This window comes from Sarcophilus harrisii, chromosome 3 (genome assembly GCF_902635505.1).
Source record: "Sarcophilus harrisii chromosome 3, mSarHar1.11, whole genome shotgun sequence".
NCBI classification, from domain to species: Eukaryota; Metazoa; Chordata; class Mammalia; order Dasyuromorphia; family Dasyuridae; genus Sarcophilus; species Sarcophilus harrisii.
This window is the reverse complement of record NC_045428.1, coordinates 549693467-549711199: the sequence shown is the minus strand read 5'-3', so window position 1 is coordinate 549711199 and position 17733 is coordinate 549693467. Positions and strand designations below refer to the sequence as shown.

At 43.5% G+C, this 17733-nt stretch overlaps 1 protein-coding gene across 4 annotated transcripts; it reads right to left on the bottom strand.

The window, feature by feature from the left end:
• Positions 1-653: 653 nt before the first annotated feature.
• Positions 654-16875, bottom strand: PPIH (peptidylprolyl isomerase H). 4 transcript variants are annotated; one of them, XR_002769878.2, is made up of 10 exons: positions 16752-16875; positions 16270-16334; positions 14645-14668; positions 14290-14334; positions 14141-14183; positions 12805-12897; positions 9683-9770; positions 9377-9576; positions 9024-9113; positions 654-822 (listed from the first exon to the last, which is right to left on the bottom strand). XR_002769878.2 is itself a non-coding variant. In XM_003765463.4 (10 exons), the coding sequence occupies exons 1-9, from the start codon at positions 16815-16817 to the stop codon at positions 9045-9047; spliced, it is 534 nt and encodes a 177-aa protein (XP_003765511.1). In that variant the 5' UTR covers positions 16818-16863; the 3' UTR covers positions 654-822; positions 9024-9044. The 4 variants fall into 4 exon arrangements, 3 of the variants coding, with proteins under 3 accessions (XP_003765511.1, XP_031818206.1, XP_031818207.1); XM_003765463.4 differs by having other exon boundaries at positions 9377-9417; positions 16752-16863; XM_031962346.1 differs by lacking the exon at positions 16270-16334 and having other exon boundaries at positions 9377-9417; positions 14130-14183; positions 16752-16872.
• Between the last annotated feature and the right edge of the window lie 858 nt (positions 16876-17733).

Here is a 17733-nt window from a genome sequence, read left to right as displayed (position 1 = left end):
TGAGGTTAGAAGAGCAGGTGCCAATGAGGGTGGTTAGGGCCTTTTAATTACCCAAGCTCTTGACAATGTCAGTCAATAATGGTTTAGTGAATTGTTGTACCCCAAGTACAGCAGGAACCTCATTAATACATAAATTCTGAGATAGCTCTTTTATTGTGGACCGTTGCCACCTGGATTTTCCAAACTCTTAGCTAATTTTTATCCCAACACCTGCAAGCTTCTTTACTCGGACCCTGGCTTTTTCCTTGAGTCTCAAAGGTAGCCGGGCACAGAATGACCTTTTACTTGGAAGTCAACAGCAGACTTGACATTTCTTAAAACCCTAACCCTACCCTCCTTGCTTTGGAATTCATTCCTTTCTTGACTCTGGGTGCCATTATTCTCTCAGTCCCTTATCTAAAAGACATAACAGGAGAAAAGCAGTAGGAATGAAAGAAAACAGAAAACCTTCTGCCGGAGCATATATTGCTGCCAGCTGTCTTCCTTCCCAGTTCAGCTATGTATTATAGCTACATGGAGCATTGACCCAGGGAAGACAAGACAAATGAAATCAACTAGGAGGTGAAACCACAGCCCATCCCAGAAGAGCTGGCTTAGCTTGAGTAAACAGACTGAGAGTCCCATTATAATAAAAAAAATTAAAAAAAAAAAAAAAAAGACAACCAAAACACAAGTTTTATTTACAGTTGAAAACTTAAAAAGGCTTGGGGTCCTGAATCCATGACAGGTCCTATCTCTTGATCACAAATGCAGGTAGTACCCAAGGAAGCAAGGTGGGAGGCCAACCCATCTTCTCAGAAGCATCACAGAGCAAAAGGAAGCCTAAAACAAGAGAAACATGGACTTCTGTGGGGCCAATGGAAGGAAACAAGGAGGTTGAACCTGGCTAGCTCTTTGGTTGTGCCCTGTGAAGTGTTGTAATAGGAAAGCAAAACTCCATTCTAGCCTTGGTGCTAAGTTACTATGGGTGCCTGGTCAAATTTTTCTCAGATTAGTTTCTTCATGGGGACACTCATATGCAATGAGTGATCATATTGAATAATGCATGATGTTCTTTTTAAAGAGGCCCCAACTGTAATATGGTTATTATGGGGCACCTCTTAATAATCTATGTACATAGGGGAAATAATAGAAAGCAGGAGAAGCCAGAGGGTTAGACAGAGGTGAATTAAAATAGTTTGGCAAGGCTTAAAGGTAAGAACTTTAGCAAAAAGCCCCAGGACTGGAGTCAGAGTTAGATCCTGTGGGAGGGGCAGGAAAAGAGAAAGGAATGGCCCCACCCTTCCCTCACCCCAGGTGGCCAAGCGTCCTGCAATTGCTCAATCAAGGCTGATTGCCTGAATCAGTTCCTTCTGCAACTTGTAACAGCTTTCGAATAAACCTGGAAGTTCAGGTTTGAATTCTGGGTCCCCAGCAAGTAGGCCATAAAGTGGCCCTTTAGCCTTTGTTAAATGTAGAACAAACACCTCTGGCCCCACGGTAATGGCTACTATTTACACTGCAGGCAGTCTCTTGGGTGGGGTTGTCAGGCTAGGCCTGACAATGTCAAAACTCAAATCCCCAAGCTTGCTTCAGAATTTTGAAAACATTTGTTGACTTTGAACTGGATAATGCCTAAAGTGAGGTCAGGCTAAGCTTTCCTGGATTCTATCTCAGTAGATCTGGCCTAAACCCAAAATATTCTGTGAGAGACCCTCAACTCAGGGCTTACTAGGTGGCAGGCCGGTTTTAGGAATATTCAGCTCCAGGAGATCTGGGTTCAAATATTGACCCCCACATTAACTACATGGTCTTGGAAAATCCACTGCCTATTTCTGGGCTTCAAATTGTTAATTTTGTACAACAAAGGCTAAGGTTAAATGATCCTTCTTCCAGTTCTTAACAATTCTAGAATTCCACAGAGGGCAAATAAATATTTGTTGGACAAATGCCCAACCTCCAGTGTGCCCTTAACCAGTATTTTCACATGAAACCCTCACCATCCCAGCCTTTATATCCACTTTCTCCCCAAGGAGCAGGAGGCAGGTACAGAAGGATAAATGGAAGGGAATCTGCCCAGACTAGCAGCATAAGGAAACATTGCTAATTGTCACCCCAAACGCTGATTGTCTTCTTCCAGTCCCTCAAAACAAAGTGCTGCATGCAGGCATCAGTTCTGTTCTCAAAGCAACTCAGGATGCCAATTGAGAGAAGTCAGCTCTATACCTATAGCAAGTTTCTTTATTCTTGGAAAAATAAGCTGCCCCACGGCTCAAGAGCTCAGGTGGACAGATTCTGGAAAGTGTGGCCTTTAAACCTCTAAGAATGGTTGAAGATTTCTGAGGAGAACAGCTATGTTATCAGAGGGACCTAGAGACAAAATGTATCTGAGAAATCTATTCCCAACTCCTGCTTTTGCAGAGGAAGAAGCTGTGTCTTATAGAAAGGAAGGAACTAACTTTGTGGCAGTCGTTTAGCAAGTGGAAACAGAACTGGACTGGAGTTCTAAACTCACTTCAACATTTAATAGTTTCCTCTGATAGTGGGTTAGTCATTTATCTGTAAAATGGGACTAATACTTGTAAAATTTATTAGGACTTTTGTAACACTCAAATGTGATAATGTATGTGAAGTGCATATATCAATGTTAGCCAATATATTGTCCAAGGTCTCCTTGTTCCGTAATGGCCTAATTGAGTTCAGTTAATAAATATGAAGTACCTGTGCTTATTAAGCACTGTGCAAAGCTCTAGGGACACAAAGGGAAAAGACAGTCCCTGTTCTCAAAGACTTCACAATTTAACGGGAGAGACAAGCAGCAAACAAAATAGGAACTGAGAACACTAAAAGTGACATTCAGAAAAGTTTCCTGTAGAAGTTCGGATTTTAGCTGTAGCTTAAAAGTCAAGGTAGATGGTAGGTAAACATGAAGAGAGAGAACCTCTAAGCTTGGAGGGCAACCAGAGAGAATGCCCAGAGCTGAGATATGGAGGGTCTTGTTTGAGGAACAGCTAAAAGGCTATCACTGGACCCAAGATTGCATGTAAGGGGTGGGAAAGCAGGTAGGGGCCAAGTAATCAAGTGCTTTAAAAGCCAAACAGAGGAACTTTTATTTGATCCCATGGTCAGCAGAGTTTAGGATAAAATGGAGTGGGGAAGCCTCAAGCTAGAGAAACTCACCAGCAGCCATCAAGAGTCCAGGGGTGAGGGGATAGGAGGTAACAGAGGAGAGAATGGGGCATACACTAGAACAGGACCTGACCACTCATTGCATATGGGAGGTGAAAGAGGGAGTAAGGCATCAAAGATGACACTAGGTTGCAAGCCAGGCTGACTGGAAGGATGGCTGTGCTCTTGAACTTGGAAGTTAGAGGGGAGAAGAAAAGTTTAGGGAAGAAAGCCAACAAATTTAGTTTCTGACATGCTGAATTTAGCATGTCTAAACATCCAGTTTGAGATGCCTAAAAGATAGCTGAAGACATGAGAGTAAAGAGTGGAGAGATTAGAGATGGATAAGGAGATCTGAGAATCAACAGCATAAAGATAAATCTTTGGGAGCTGCTGAAATAGTAGAGGAAGAGGTCACCTAGGACAGAACCCTGGAAGACAAGCAGAGTGATCAGGAGTGACCTGATTGAAGAGCCATCAAAAAGGACAGAGGACATGTCAGACATGGAAGAAGAGAACCAGGAAAGAGCAATGTCATAAAAATGTAGAGAAAAAGAATCCAGAAGAAAATGGAGAGGACAGCATCCAAAGCTGCAGAGAAGGGTCAAGGAGGATAGAGACTGAGAAAATGGATCTACAGCAAAGCACTTGCTGGGCCGAACTGAAGCGTTCCACCCTGTTCCTGATACAATCATCTGCTCTATGGCATTAGGAAGATACCAGAAGACCTACAAGACTGCATCTAGGTCAGCTAATCCAAATCCCTGTCTAAAATGTGAAGTCCTGTTGAGTTTCACCAGATAGGGAGTGACCAGCCATCTTTCTGAGACCTATTTCAGAGGAGTGTCTAATCTTTAGCTTGGCTCTCCTGGTTTCCTAGGGGTATTGAATTGAGAAAAGATAAATCCCAGACATCAGGTAATCTAGCCCCTATTCTCTAGTCCAGAGAAATAAACTATTGGTCAAATCGGGAGTACAACATTCAATCCAAACTTGGACTCCCACAATGGATCTCCCCTTGGAATTTGCTTCCACAGGTTAAAACTCAACTATCTTGTTTTTCTCACTCTCAGATCGCCTTATTTCAAACTTGGGCAAAATTAAGGGTGGAGGGGGAACTCCATCCCCAAAAGCCAAGCATAGTTTCTCTTGTTAGTCGTAGCAACTTAAGGGACAAGATTGCTCTTTTGGACACTGCTTAATTTCCTCTTGGGCAGAGAAGCCTTTCTGATGGAGAGAAGAAATGCCCACTAAGGGACATCTCAAAGATCCTGGGCAAGAAAGGTGAGGCCGATGACCCAACTCTACCAGGTAGGGTGGTGGCAATGGGCAAGCTGGGAATCTGCCCATTCATCTCATCTGCTTCACTTGATGCTCCCTGAGTCCACCATGGGACTCCCCACAGTGCACCATGCTAGTCCACTTGCCAGGAATGCCATTCCTCCTTGCTGTGAATCTGGCCAAATCCTTCCACCACTTCAAACTCCCCCACATCACCTTGAAACATTCATCCTTTGACCCCAGACTGCAGTAATTGCCCTCTTCTTTGAACTTTCATAATCCTGTCTCTGCCAAACCCTTGTCACTTAGCATGAATTAATCATGCGTTACCAGAAAGCTGGGGGAGAAGAAATAGGCAAAGGGGCACCCATCTATTCATTGGTACAGGTGAAAGCCTCCATGGAGAAATGCTCAAGAGTCAGAGAACACAAATGGATCTTGTTGGAACTTGATTCCAGGGCAGGCTCACCCTGTCACTGGGGATCTCTTTACCCTAATTACTCAGGAAACTCAAGGGCCAAGCTTTGATGCTTCCACCTCTGTAACTCCATCATGTTTATGGCAGCCAGTCAATATTGAATTTGGGACTGGGATAGTTGAATAAACCCACAAGTTTGGGAGAAAAATTTGGTTCTTATTGTAAAGTTGGATTCAATACATCCATCAATATGGATTAACTAAGCACCTACTATGTGACAGAGCATTGTGTTAGATTTTTGGGTAATAATGACAAAAATAGAAACAGTACCTGCCCCCAGGGGCTTACATTCTTTTAAAGGAGATTACATGTACCTAAGCAAACTCCGAGTATATTACATCTGGAAAAAGAACAGAAGGGGTTAGAGCAATAAAATAAAAACAGTAAGTTGCAAATTAGCTTAAAGGCAATGCAAAACCAGTCCAAATAGCATAGGCTCCCACATACCTTGGATAAATTCACAAAATTCTTAAGGAGAAACAGAAGGGCAGGAATAGGAAGAGAACCACAGAAAATAACTACCAACTGTCTATATTATACAAAAACCTACCAAATGAACAGAAGAAGTATGACACAGAGCTGAATATGGAACAGAATGGCAGTGCTTCTACTTAGGAATGTCTGATAAATCAAAGGCAAAAACTTATCAAGATAAGAAACACCCAATGAATTATATTGGAAAACTTGTTTACATGCAAGGTGAAAAGGAGGCTCAAAGTCCTCAGTGTGTGATTAAAGACTACAATAAATTCAACTGTAGAGACATCAGTCAATAAGCATTAAGTGCTCACTGTATGGCAGGCATGGTGTTAAGTACTGAGAATGCAAAGAGAGGCAAAAACATGGTCCCTGTGCCCAAGGAGGCTCACCTACAACCATGTACAAACAAGAGAAATACAGTACAAATGGGTGGAAATCTCAGAGAGAAGGACTTAAAGGGCAGAGTGGGTGAGAGGGAGAAGGAGAAGGAGAAGCAGGAGAGTTCTCTTCCATAGGAAGAACCTGAGCCTCGTGTCTGGAGCTGCAGCTGATAATACAGAACAGCCTAGGTCTGAGGGAAAGCTAGCAGCATGGCATGGAGTGTCTCATTTCAAGGAACAGCAGGGTGGCCAGTGGTGCTGGAACCCAGAGTACATGGAGAAGAGTAAAGTGTAAATAGATTAGGAAGACAGGAAGAAGACAGATTTTGAAGTCTTTAAAAATCAAAAAGAATATTTTGATCCTAGAGATAAGGGGAAGCAATGAGGTGAAATGATCAAACCTGCATTTTAGAAAGATCATTTGTGGAGGGTGGATTACAGTGGGAAAAGGCCAACCATAAGACTGCATCATCCAGGTACGAGGCAAAGATGGTCCAGCAGAGAGGGATCAACTGAATGGACAGAAGCAGCTGTGGGGGAGATGATGTTTTGGACAGAAGCAGATGTGGGGGAGATGATGTTTTCATGGCAAAAACAGGACTTGAGAACAGACTCAATACATTGGTTAAGCCAATGAATGAAAAACTGAGAATGATGCAAAGGTTGTGAGCCTGGGTAACTAATGGAATGGCGGTTATCTAGATCAGGGGCCAGAAAGCTATGGCCTGGTTTTGGGCAGTCCCTGGCCCAGAGCTGGCCGACCCAGCAACAGGGAAATACTGAAGAGGGAAGGATTTGGATGGAGAAGGGGGAGAATGTTGTTTTGGACATAAAAGTCTCCAAGTGAGACAAAGTCTGAGAGGTTTAACACACAGTTGGGGAAGGAAAAGTGGAGATCAGGAGAGAGGCTGGGGATCATCTGCATGGAAATGATCAGTGAATCCCAGGAAGCTGATACAGAAAACAAGATAGGTGAGAGGAAGAGAGCAGCTTAGTTCAGATCATAAGGGAGTACTCATAACTGGGCCTGACCTGGAGGAAGAGTCGAGAAAGGAATCTGAGGAAGGGTAGGACAGGAAAAAGAACCAGAAACAGGCAGTGCCAGGAAAACCTAGAAAATCCAGGAGAAGTTGACAGTGTCAGGGCTGCTGAGGGACCATAAGGGAATGGGAAAGGGAAAAGCCTACTAGAAGCTTTGGTAGGGTGACAGGAGCTGAAGTCATGCTTCAGAAGAAGGTCGGCAGTTGAGGGGCCAGTTGTAGTTGGCTTTTTCAAGAACCTTAGCCATAAAAGGGGGATGGGAGGAGATGGGCTATGAGGAGGAGAGGCAGGGGGTATTAAAGCTTAGGGAGGCTTGACTGTATTTGCAGCTAACAAATAGGGAGATTAGGGAAAGCCTGGGAGGGGAGGAGGGCCATTGGCTGGCAAAGATAGGACAGAATCAAACCAAAGGTGCCTGGAAAAAGGTTTCCTTGGCAAGGTAAAGGACTTCATGTGCACATGGTGAAGGAGAAGAGAGCTGAGTGACATGAGAGGAGCTGCAAGGGAGAAGAAGCCGCCCTTGGTGAAGGGCTTTTGTTGTGAGTTATGAGGCAGTTCTCAGTTGCAAGGGTTGGGAAAAGCAAGGGCCATGGAGGAAGTGAGAAGGCCTGGAATGGCCTCAAGGAAGAATGGAAGAGGAGGCTGAGAGGCAGAGGAGGACTTCGTGCTGCAATGGCGGCTCAGCTGAGGCGAAGTGACATTCATAGTGGGCTGAGTTTCATGATTTTCTCCAGTCAAACAGTGGAGCAGGGAAATGATCCAAGGCTGGGGCCTGGCAAGGCACAGCTAGTAACGGTAAGGACAAGCATGCAGAGGAGCTGGGAAGAGACTGGCACCAATGTAGGGGTGATAGTCTGGAAGGAACAGAAGGCTGGGAGACCAGAGGGAAAGCAAGAATAAACAGGCTTAGAGGGGAGGCCAGGCAGAGGGAGGAACAGGACAAAAGACAAGGAGATAAAGGAAATGTAGGTCCGCCAAACAGCCAAAATTAGGGGCAACTTCTACTGGAGCATTCCCACAACTAGGAAATGCCTGCATAACCAGTGATCTATTCACATAATGGACAAATGGGAAGAACAATGAAGATGACAAGGATGGAAGTAGATGAAACAGTACAAAATAAAACCAACGGAATAAGGAGAGAACCATTTTTTGTTGATGTTGGTTTTCCATATTTTAACCAAAGACATGGGCTACTGAGAAAAATAAAAAATCCAAAGATGGGGATGCACAGGGGGAATACTAATCACACCATGACTGGTCTTGGGCTATACTGTGGTTTCAGCTTTTTCAGTCAACAGATTGGCTTTGCAAAATTTTTTGTTTCTTTTACTGATTAGACCTTCTTTTCTTTTTGTCTTTTAAAAAATATTCTTTATTATATGGGGTAGTTCTTAGAGGGGGAGGAATACTGTGGACAACTCTATGATATTAAAAAAAAAAAAAGTAATGAACTTGGAATTAGGAAAACCTGGATTTGCAGCCTGTATCTGACACTAAGTCTTGTGAGCTTCTGCAAACAAATTTCTTGGTCTCAGATGCCTCGTCTTGGCAGCTGGTACACATAGACAGAGCGCCTAGCCTGGAGTCAAGAAAACTCCATTTCAAGTTTAGCTCACTTACTAGCTGTCACCTTGAGAAAATCAAGTCACTGCTGTCTGCCTCAGTTTCCTCATCTGTGAAATGGGTATAATAATAGCACGTTTCAAAGGATGATGTGAGGATCAATGAGACAATACTTATAAAGCTTTTTTACCACAGTGCCTGGCACAGAATTAAGTATCAAATATTAGTCTAATTACTTCTAAAATGCTTTACAAACCTTAAAATTTTATGTCAGTTGTCATCTTCCAGATGAGGATAATTCCTACAGCCTCCCAGAGCTGTTCTAACACCCAGATAAATTAATATATGTGAATATAATTTTTCAATCTGAACATTTTATAAAAACCACTACTGTTATCATTACACAGACCAGGGGCAAAGGAGAGTCTCAAGGACCCTTGGCTTTCCTCTCCTAAGAGAGAAGAGAATTGAAGGCAGAAATACACTTTTTTGGCAGTTTCATTTCCTCTCCTGCTTGGGCAGTTTACAGTTTACCTCCTGGAGATTCTGAGTTGAGGGGGGAGAGAGGGAGGAAAAGGGAAGGGCAAAGAAGATTCCCAACCTTCTTGGTTCAGCTTAGCCAAGGTGGGGGGAAAAAAAGTGCTATTTACCTGATTCAGCACTGATCTCCATTACATCTCTCCACACTGAGAGATGACCACAGGAAGCTTGGGCTTGTTGTTGGGTCCAGTGGGAACATTCTAAGGAAAAGAAACATGATCCAAATGAGCCAAAACCTGCTGCACTGAGGGTCTGATCCTAGGGACAGAATATCCCCTCACAGTTACTGAGGGTGTTTCAAAGGAAAATGGAGGAATTAAGAAAAACAATATGAGCTGAAGGCCTCAACCAGGAAGGTGTAAACCTCCTTTTTACAGATGAGAAACTAAGACACTATGCTCCAGCTTTAAAACACAAGGTGGTCTGATGGTGCCCTGAAAGTAAGAAGCCAAAATGCACTCACCTCAATTTTTCTCATCACTAGAAGTCCATCAATTATTTTTCCTGCGGAAAGAATCAGAGCTAAATGATATTGTTTCTTGCGAGCTCTCTCCACGTCTCTCCCCCCATTCTGCAGCTGGCTCCGAAGAAGCCCAGTGGCTCCACGGCAGAGGGGCCATATCCAGAACAGAGCAAATTCTGCATTTCAGGCCCCTTCAGGACCTGGAGGTGAAGACAGCCCATCAATACAGCAGGTGGCAAATGACAGCTCTAGGGACAGTCCCTTCCCTAAAAGCCCAAGCCAGCAGACTATGGAATCAGAACTCACCAAACACAACATGCTTCCCATCCAACCAGTCACACTTGGAACAGGTGATGAAGAACTGACAGCCATTGGTACTGGGGCCACTGTTAGCCTGATTTAAATAAAGGAAAGTTGCAGTGAGCAGCAAGAGAAGAACAGGGCTACCTCTGTCCTGAAAACAGGACTAGGCATATGTGGATTCAAGGCCAAAGACACAGATTTTCCACTGATTACTTAGGCTCTGATGTCTAAAGTAGACTGTAAGTTCTTTGATGGCAGAAGCCACACATTTTTCTTTGTCTTGACACTTCATTTTTAGTTTGCTAATATACTGAGGCCATTTGACACATGCTCCCTCAACTCCCTTCTTCTACTTTTCAGAACTTTCCAGCCTCTCATTTGAAAGGAAGGCCCTGAATAATATCTATGTCCTCAGTTTTGGTTTGTTTCCAGCAGAACCTTCTTCTAGCAATCTTTCCCTCTCCAATTAATCCTTCTCATCAGTTGGTTAACAATGACAGATTTTTCTGAATCCAAAAGTTTCCCTTAATCCTTGCTATATGTCCACCTACTAACTGCTCCATCTTTCTTCCGCTTTATCACCAAACTTCACAATTAAATTGTTTATACTAAGAAACTTCACTTCCTCCTCACCTACTCTCCTCAACCTCTTGCAGACTGGCTTCCTCTGTCATAAATCTGCTGAAATACCCTTTCAAAGGTCACTAAAGATACCTTCATCATCTAATCTTATGGCCATTCAAGGGCCTTGCCAGACATGTTGGCTCCTGCTCCATTAATCTATGCTGGATATCCCCTCTTCTCTTAGCTTTCAAAATACTACCTGACTCCTTGGGTCTAATCCTATTCTTCTAACTATTCATTCTGTTCTTCTGGATCCTTTTCCTGCTCCCTTGGGGTCAATGTTTCTTATAATTTCTATCTCCACAACAACTTTTAAATCTGTCTGTCTCTCTTTACTCAACAGCCAGCACTGTAGTTCAGGCCCCCAGGTACCTCATGCCTAGACTACTCCTGCTGATTAGTCTCCCTGTTTATCTCTCCCTACTATCCATTCTCTACTCAGCTGCCAAAACAATATTCCAAAGTTCCAATCTGACTAGACCAACCATCTCACCAACTCCTAGAAATAACTATCAACTTCTGTTTGGTTTGTAAGACCTTCACAACCTGGCCTCTTTCACCATCTCTAGCCTTCGCACACACTCCCCTTCCTCCCCACTGACACAGTCGAGGGTCTAGCAATGCTAGTTTTCTAGCTATTCTTCCTACAGGAAGTGCTGATCTCTCTCTTTCGCCTCAGTGTCTTTGCACTGGCTGCTTGAGTACTCAGAAGGCTCCCTCTCCTAACCTCCTAATTTTCTTCAAAATACATAGAACAGCTTCTAGATGTGGCTTTTCCCAGTGCTCCTCTGCTTTTCCAGCTGTTAATGATTTCCCCTAAGGCCCAGCCCTCCCTCACCCTCTTCATCTCTTCTGTTTTCTTATATTTCCTGATGTAAGTCTTCTTGGCCATTTGAACATAAGTTCTTTGAAAGCAGGGACTGCTTTTTGCTTCTTCTCTATCCCCAGTGTTTAACATGGCACCTGGCCCACAGTAAGCACTTAATGTTTCCATTTCTCTCTTTACCTCTTCCCTTGACAAATCTATTCCCTTTTGACTTCAGTAGATGAGTGCCAATCTGGATTATCAGCCCAGACTCTCTCCCAAGCTCCAGATTTATATTCAGCTGTCTAAAGGATATTTCTAAAGGGATATCCTCACTGACACTGCAACCTCAATATATCTAAAATAGACTTTGTTGGCTTTCCCTCTAAACCTGCTTGTCCTTATGATTTTACCATCTTTGTGGCCTTGACACTTGGTCTACTAAGTTTTCAATCCTAGGATTATCCTTGATCCTTTCCTCCTCACCCTACTTAATCAATAACCATATCCAAATGATTCTGTTTCTCCATTTTCTTCTCTTCTCTGTCCCCTATTCTCTTTCCCTTGGTCCCAGCCCAGGCCTTCACTTCCTAGAGTAATTGCTTCCTACTGGGATTCTCCTTTCCTCCAAAGTCCCTCCTTTATTCTGCCACCAGACTTATGATCAACCTACTTTGGGTCATTTTACCTCTCCACAGAAAACCACTCATGCATTTGAACAACGGTACCAAATTCACACAACCTAACCTGGCCTCAATGGTCCTCCTCTCAGCTCATAACACACACCTCTTTATGGTCTATTTATGCTACACTCCCACTCATCTGGAGCATTCACTGTCCACTGTATATGTCCCATACACTAGAGTAATGTTCCTGTTACTCTAAACTCCTGGCTTAAAATGTCCTTCTCCCCACTCTAGTGATTAAATTCCCCATTCATCTGTTAAGCCCCAGTCCAATGCTACATGTTCCAAGGTGCCATCTCTGATTCCAACCCCCTTAAGTTCAGAAGTAGCTAGCTGGTGCAGACTTGATGTCAGGAACAACTAAATTTAAATATTGCCTCAGACATTTACTTTCTGTGTGACCCTAGAAAAGTCATTTAACCTGCTAGATTGAACTGCTATTTTCCACAACACCAGACCGAGGCTGGTCACAGAGTAGATGCTTGCTGATCGGCCACCAGTTAGCTGACTCTCTACATCTTTGGTTGTGTCTTTTGGCATCCCTAGCACTGATCTCTAAGAAGTACTTCCAGGACAACTTCACCTAATTCTACAAAAAGAAGGCTGGCAGGGTTCCATGCTGTGCTTGGCTACTGTGGAACTCTTATAAATATTACACTAGGAAGAGTGTGAGCAGATGGATCCAAGGACAGCTTTTCCTATTGGGAGACTCCAAGGAAGAAACCAACATCATATTCTGAGTTAAAGAAAGCATATGGAAGAATAAAGGAGAAAACTGAGCTCAGTCACAACTTTTTCAAGGCTATCTTACTCAGATAAGTTTGAGCTCAGGTCCAAATAGCACAGAACTGCCTATGTGGCGGGTTAGCTTGTCCCCAAGGACAAACGACAACTGATTGGTACAGGAGCTGAGAACTGAGCCTAACGTCAGGAAAACCTGAGTTTGAGTCTGGGCTCAGACACCTACTAGCATGTAACAATCCCCAACCCCTCTACTGGATTCTACATACCATGGAAAGCAGACCTGGAGCTGAATGCCTCAACTTAAAGTTTTCATCAGCAAATGGTCCTCGGTAAATGCTTGCAACTCCAGTGCCATCTCCCTAAGAAGAGAGAAAAGAGAAGCATTTCTAAAGTTACCATTTCCCTGCCCTCAGGAAAGCAGTAGGAGATTACAGGTAGGGAATCAAGCAGCATAAGTGACCAGAACTTTTCTTTGTTAACAGCAAGGTTCAAAGTGGAGTGAAGAATGATAAAAAGCCAGAGCCATCAAGAAGACTTTTTGAAGTCCATTATTTGCTTTCACCTTACAAATTCTCCAAGAATCAGACAGTTTCTCTCCAACACAGTTCATAATAGTGCAAAGCAAATAGTCAAGGCAATAGGACACACAGTATCAGAAGAAGGTTGTGAGTCACAAACCAGGTTTCTAATCTGATGGATCCAAGAGTATATGAAACAGGGAATACAGAATTTCTGGGTTCGGAGCTGGGACCCCAGAGGCAGTGAGAATCCAAGGAATTAAAGACTCCACTAGAGATAGAAAGACCTCCCACACACAGGGAAAGAATGGACTGGGTCCTACATTTATATTACAAAAGTTTACCACAGATCTCAGGTCAAAATGAAGCATGCCCCTCTGAGGGAAACAAGAATTACCCATCTTTTAAAGCTCTACTCAAATGTGTCCACAACACAGGCTAGCATTTGGTATGCTATGCATATCCATATCAGGCCATATCTTATCTTAGCATAATTTTGTTGAATGAATGAATGAATATGAGAATGGATTAGAAGAAGAGTAGTACAAGACCTAATAAGGTTTGAAATTCCACATGCATTTGGTTAAAATCCAGCAAAAAAAAACAAAAAAAATTTTCAATTTGGTTCCCTAGCTTCTCTCCCATCACCCATGCTCATCAACATTATTTCTTAAGGAATTTCCATGCCTTTCAGAGCTGCATATTCTATTCCTCTCCAGAAACGAGGGCAGAGAAGGCAACCAAATAAGCCACATTATTCTGTTCAACCCTGCCTTCCTTCTAGGCCTTCCTCACACCATTCTATTCTGCTCCATAAAAGGTTGAGGGTAGGAAGAAGCAGATATCAGTCTAGAAACAATGTAGAGCCAAGAAGTTGGCTTGATGCTATGGGGACTGGGGATTGTTCAGTATGTCCTCAAAGCTGCTCACTCACTTGGTAAGGAAGTGGGCAGTACAGAAAGTGCCCTCTTCTAGCGCCCCCTCCCCCCACAATTGCCTCTCTGGTAACAAGACAGTGAGTCACAGAGGGAGTAAAGCAGAATTCTGGCAAAGTTGGAACAAGGCAAACTTACACAGTACGTACATTTACAAAGTCTCCTCCTTGGATCATGAAATCTTTTATAACCCTGAAAATAGGACAAAGGGATCAGAAAGAAGAAAGTGATTTAATGTATAAAGTGAGATATTCTTGCCATACCCAAGAAAGAGGTAACTGGCAGCCCCAAACCTTACCTGTGAAAAGTGCTTCCCTTGTATCCAATAGGGACTCCATCTTTCCTACAAATAAAGAGAAAGATGAAAAGTGGAAGAACTACAGGTGATCACCTGTCTATATAGACTAGGCCTATCTATAAAACACTCCCACTTTGGAGAAAAACCCTTAAAACTAACTCTCCAAATTGCCAAATTCCAAATTGGAAGATGGATGACTGACTAAAAGAGAAGAGGGAGGTAGGGCTTGCATCCTTGATCCCAACAGCTTCCCCAGACCTTGATTGGCAGCTTCCCAAGGGCAATGACTGCAGCTTTGGTCAGGGGGCTCCCAATCAAGCCCTGCCTGAGGAAAAAAAGTATTTTATGGACCAACCTGAATTCTCCTGTGCAGAACTGCCTGAAAGAAAGGAAAAAAAAAATTACTTGTAAAGTTAGATACACTGAAAGACCAAGGAAAAAGAAACCTTAATCTGGGAATAGGGGTAAGGGAAATTACATCAGCCATCTATTCACATATGTTAGCAACAGAGGATCTTGTGTGTGTGTATGTGTGCAAACACACATGCATGCATGCATATACAACTAGAAATTGTTTACAAGCCATCACAAGTGTAGAAATGACATTTAGAAAATGATCACATTAAAGTCAAATACCTAACAACAAGGATTCTGTTCCTCCCTTCTCTGCCCCCAGACAGTGGGAACAGAAAAACAGACAAGCAGACAGATGTCTCCCCACCTCAAGAACAAAACAAAAACACACCACCTTGGAGGATGTTTAGTATAATTAAGTCTTAAATTATGTTAGACAAAGCAGTAACCATCAAAACTATGTGGTGCTGGAAAATATAAAAAAGTACAACATTGAAAAAGCTTAGTTAAGCAAAACCTAGCATCAAATCAATACATCTGTTTGACAAGCCCCAAAATACAAATTACTGGATTCTATTTGATAGGCCTGAGAAAACAGGAAAGTAATCTGGTAGGATGACTGGTTCTTGAATCTGAGGACTTGTGTTCAAATTCTGCCTCTGGTATTAAGGTATAAAACTCCCCTGCAGATAAGATTCCTCATCTGCAAAATGAGGTTTCTTTCAAGTCTAGAACTTGACCCTAAAAAACAACCTAAATATAAAATGATGCACAAAAAAGAAATTACAGGGACATGGAATGTCATCTTTCACTAACGTGGATGAAATAATTTGTTACCAGCTCCAATATATACAGTTTATTTAAAAAAAAAAAAAACCTAAAATGGACAATTTCAACTATAAAATTAAAAAGCATTTACGTAAACAAAAATAATGCAACCAGAAAAAGAAGAAAAACATGAATGGGAAATATATTTTCATTAAATGTATCTTATGAGAATTTAACATCCAAAATTTGTAGAAAATTACTGTAAACTTCTCATATTAAGAGTCACCAAGACTATGGAGTCATATACTCTTAAGAGAAATCTCTAAGATTATAGTCACATATCTATGACTCCAAAAGATACCTTGGGCATAGGATAAAAATATAAGGGAAAAACAGTATTTATTAAGTGATTACTATGTGACAGTTTTCAAAGATATGCAAGCAAAAACTGCCCCAAATCCCTCATGATCAAAAAGAATGCAGATGAAGACAAAGTGAGATCTATGACATCAGCAAATATAGAAAATACAACGATGCTGGGAAATCCAGGATCCTTAATGTGCTTCAAGCAAAACCTTGAATTTACCCAACTTATTTGGAATATGCAAAGAAAAACCGCAGGACTGATGCCATTCTTTGACCCAGAAACCCCATTACTGGGCTCTTGTACCCCACAGCAGAGCACGGGCAAGAAAGTCGGACCCTGAGAGAGGAAGATGCTCCGTCCTGCCAGACAGGCGCTGGCACAGGACCAGAGCCCGACAAGGTTAAGGACAGTCACAAAGACAAAGTCTGCTTCCCTCCCCCGCTCCCCACGCCCAGCCTATCCCACAGAACTCGGGGGAGGGACTCCCGGACCTGAAATTCTCCGCCGTCTTGGGCACGATGTCCGCAAACAGCTCAATCTTCATTCGGCCAACCTCCTGCAGGGCGGGGAAAGGCCGGGGAGGGTCGGTGACCAGGGTTTCCTGACCTAGTCCCTCCCTGGCTCCCCTTTCCCTTCTCCCCACGACGACATTGGGTCCTGCCCATTCATTCTCCCCAGGGCCAAGATTCTGACCCCAAGCCCTGTACCTCTGAGCCGCCGCCCACCCCTCCCCCCTCCCCATCGCCCCTCCATCCTCAAACCTCTCGGTCCCGCCCGCGGCCCCGCCCGTTTCCCCGCCCCCTCTCCTCCCTCCGCCTCCCGCATCGGTCCCGCCCGCTCCTCAGACTTCACCCCCTTCCCCACGCGGCTCTCTAGCTTTTACGCCTTCCCCTACGCCTCCGGAGCGGCGGTTCGAAGACCCCTTCACCCTCTCCCCCTTCATCCTGCATGTCTGGATCCACCCCCGTCCCACCTGGCCGCCGATGCTAACATCAAAGAAGACGATGGGGTTGACGGGGCTTGAATTTGCCACCGCCATAATCTCGACACGGAAGCGGAAGCGGGCTGGCGCTAAGGTCGCTGAGCAGCTCCGGCAGCAGCGCAGGCGCGCGGGATGCTGAGGGCCTGGCTCCTCCCCCGAAGTCGAGGTTGGACGGGGCCCCCGTCTCGGAGAGGAAGAAGGGGCGGGGCTACGGAGGCCCGGTAGCTCAAGGGCCGTGGGGACCCAGGACCTAGGAAGCCCGAACTCTGTACACGTGTCTCACATTTCTTTTGTCATTGTCCGATCTGCTGCTGCCATCTTGTTTTTTTCCTCGCCCCACCCCCACCCCCGCTTTCTCAAATCTTAAAAAAAACTCGTAAAATACACATTACCTGCTGATCGTGTGCAAAACTCGCTACAGAGCCTTAAAATGAAGCCCCTGGGGCTCCGTCCTTCCATATATATATACATATACACACACATATGTTTTGTCTATCTTCCACATAAGTCTAAACTATGTTACAGTTTAACCCAGAAAGAGAAAATAAATGCAGTGATGGCGGCGTTTACTTTGTTACCACTTCTTTTAAATTTGTAGCTGTTTCCCTTTACAAACATTTTTGCTTTGCATAAAGCGATGTTGCAGCTATTTGACCACAGCATAACGTTCTACCTTGGTCTAAATTGTCATGGTTTTGGATGAAAAGTTGACATCCAGAAAGTCAGAATACCACTGTGTGAGCTATTACTTGCATCAATTCAGGTTTTTTTTTTTTTTTCCTTTATAGTTACTTTGCTGAAGGCATTTTGTTCTGTTGCAAAGTTTGTGTAAAATGCTTTTTTTTTTTTCCTGATAAATTCTGGAAATTAAAAGAAAATAAACTTCTCATCTGTTTAAAAAGAAAAAATGAGTATCTTCAGCCTTAGGCCTAGACACTGGAGGAGGTACAGGGTTCACATCTTTAGAGGGAAT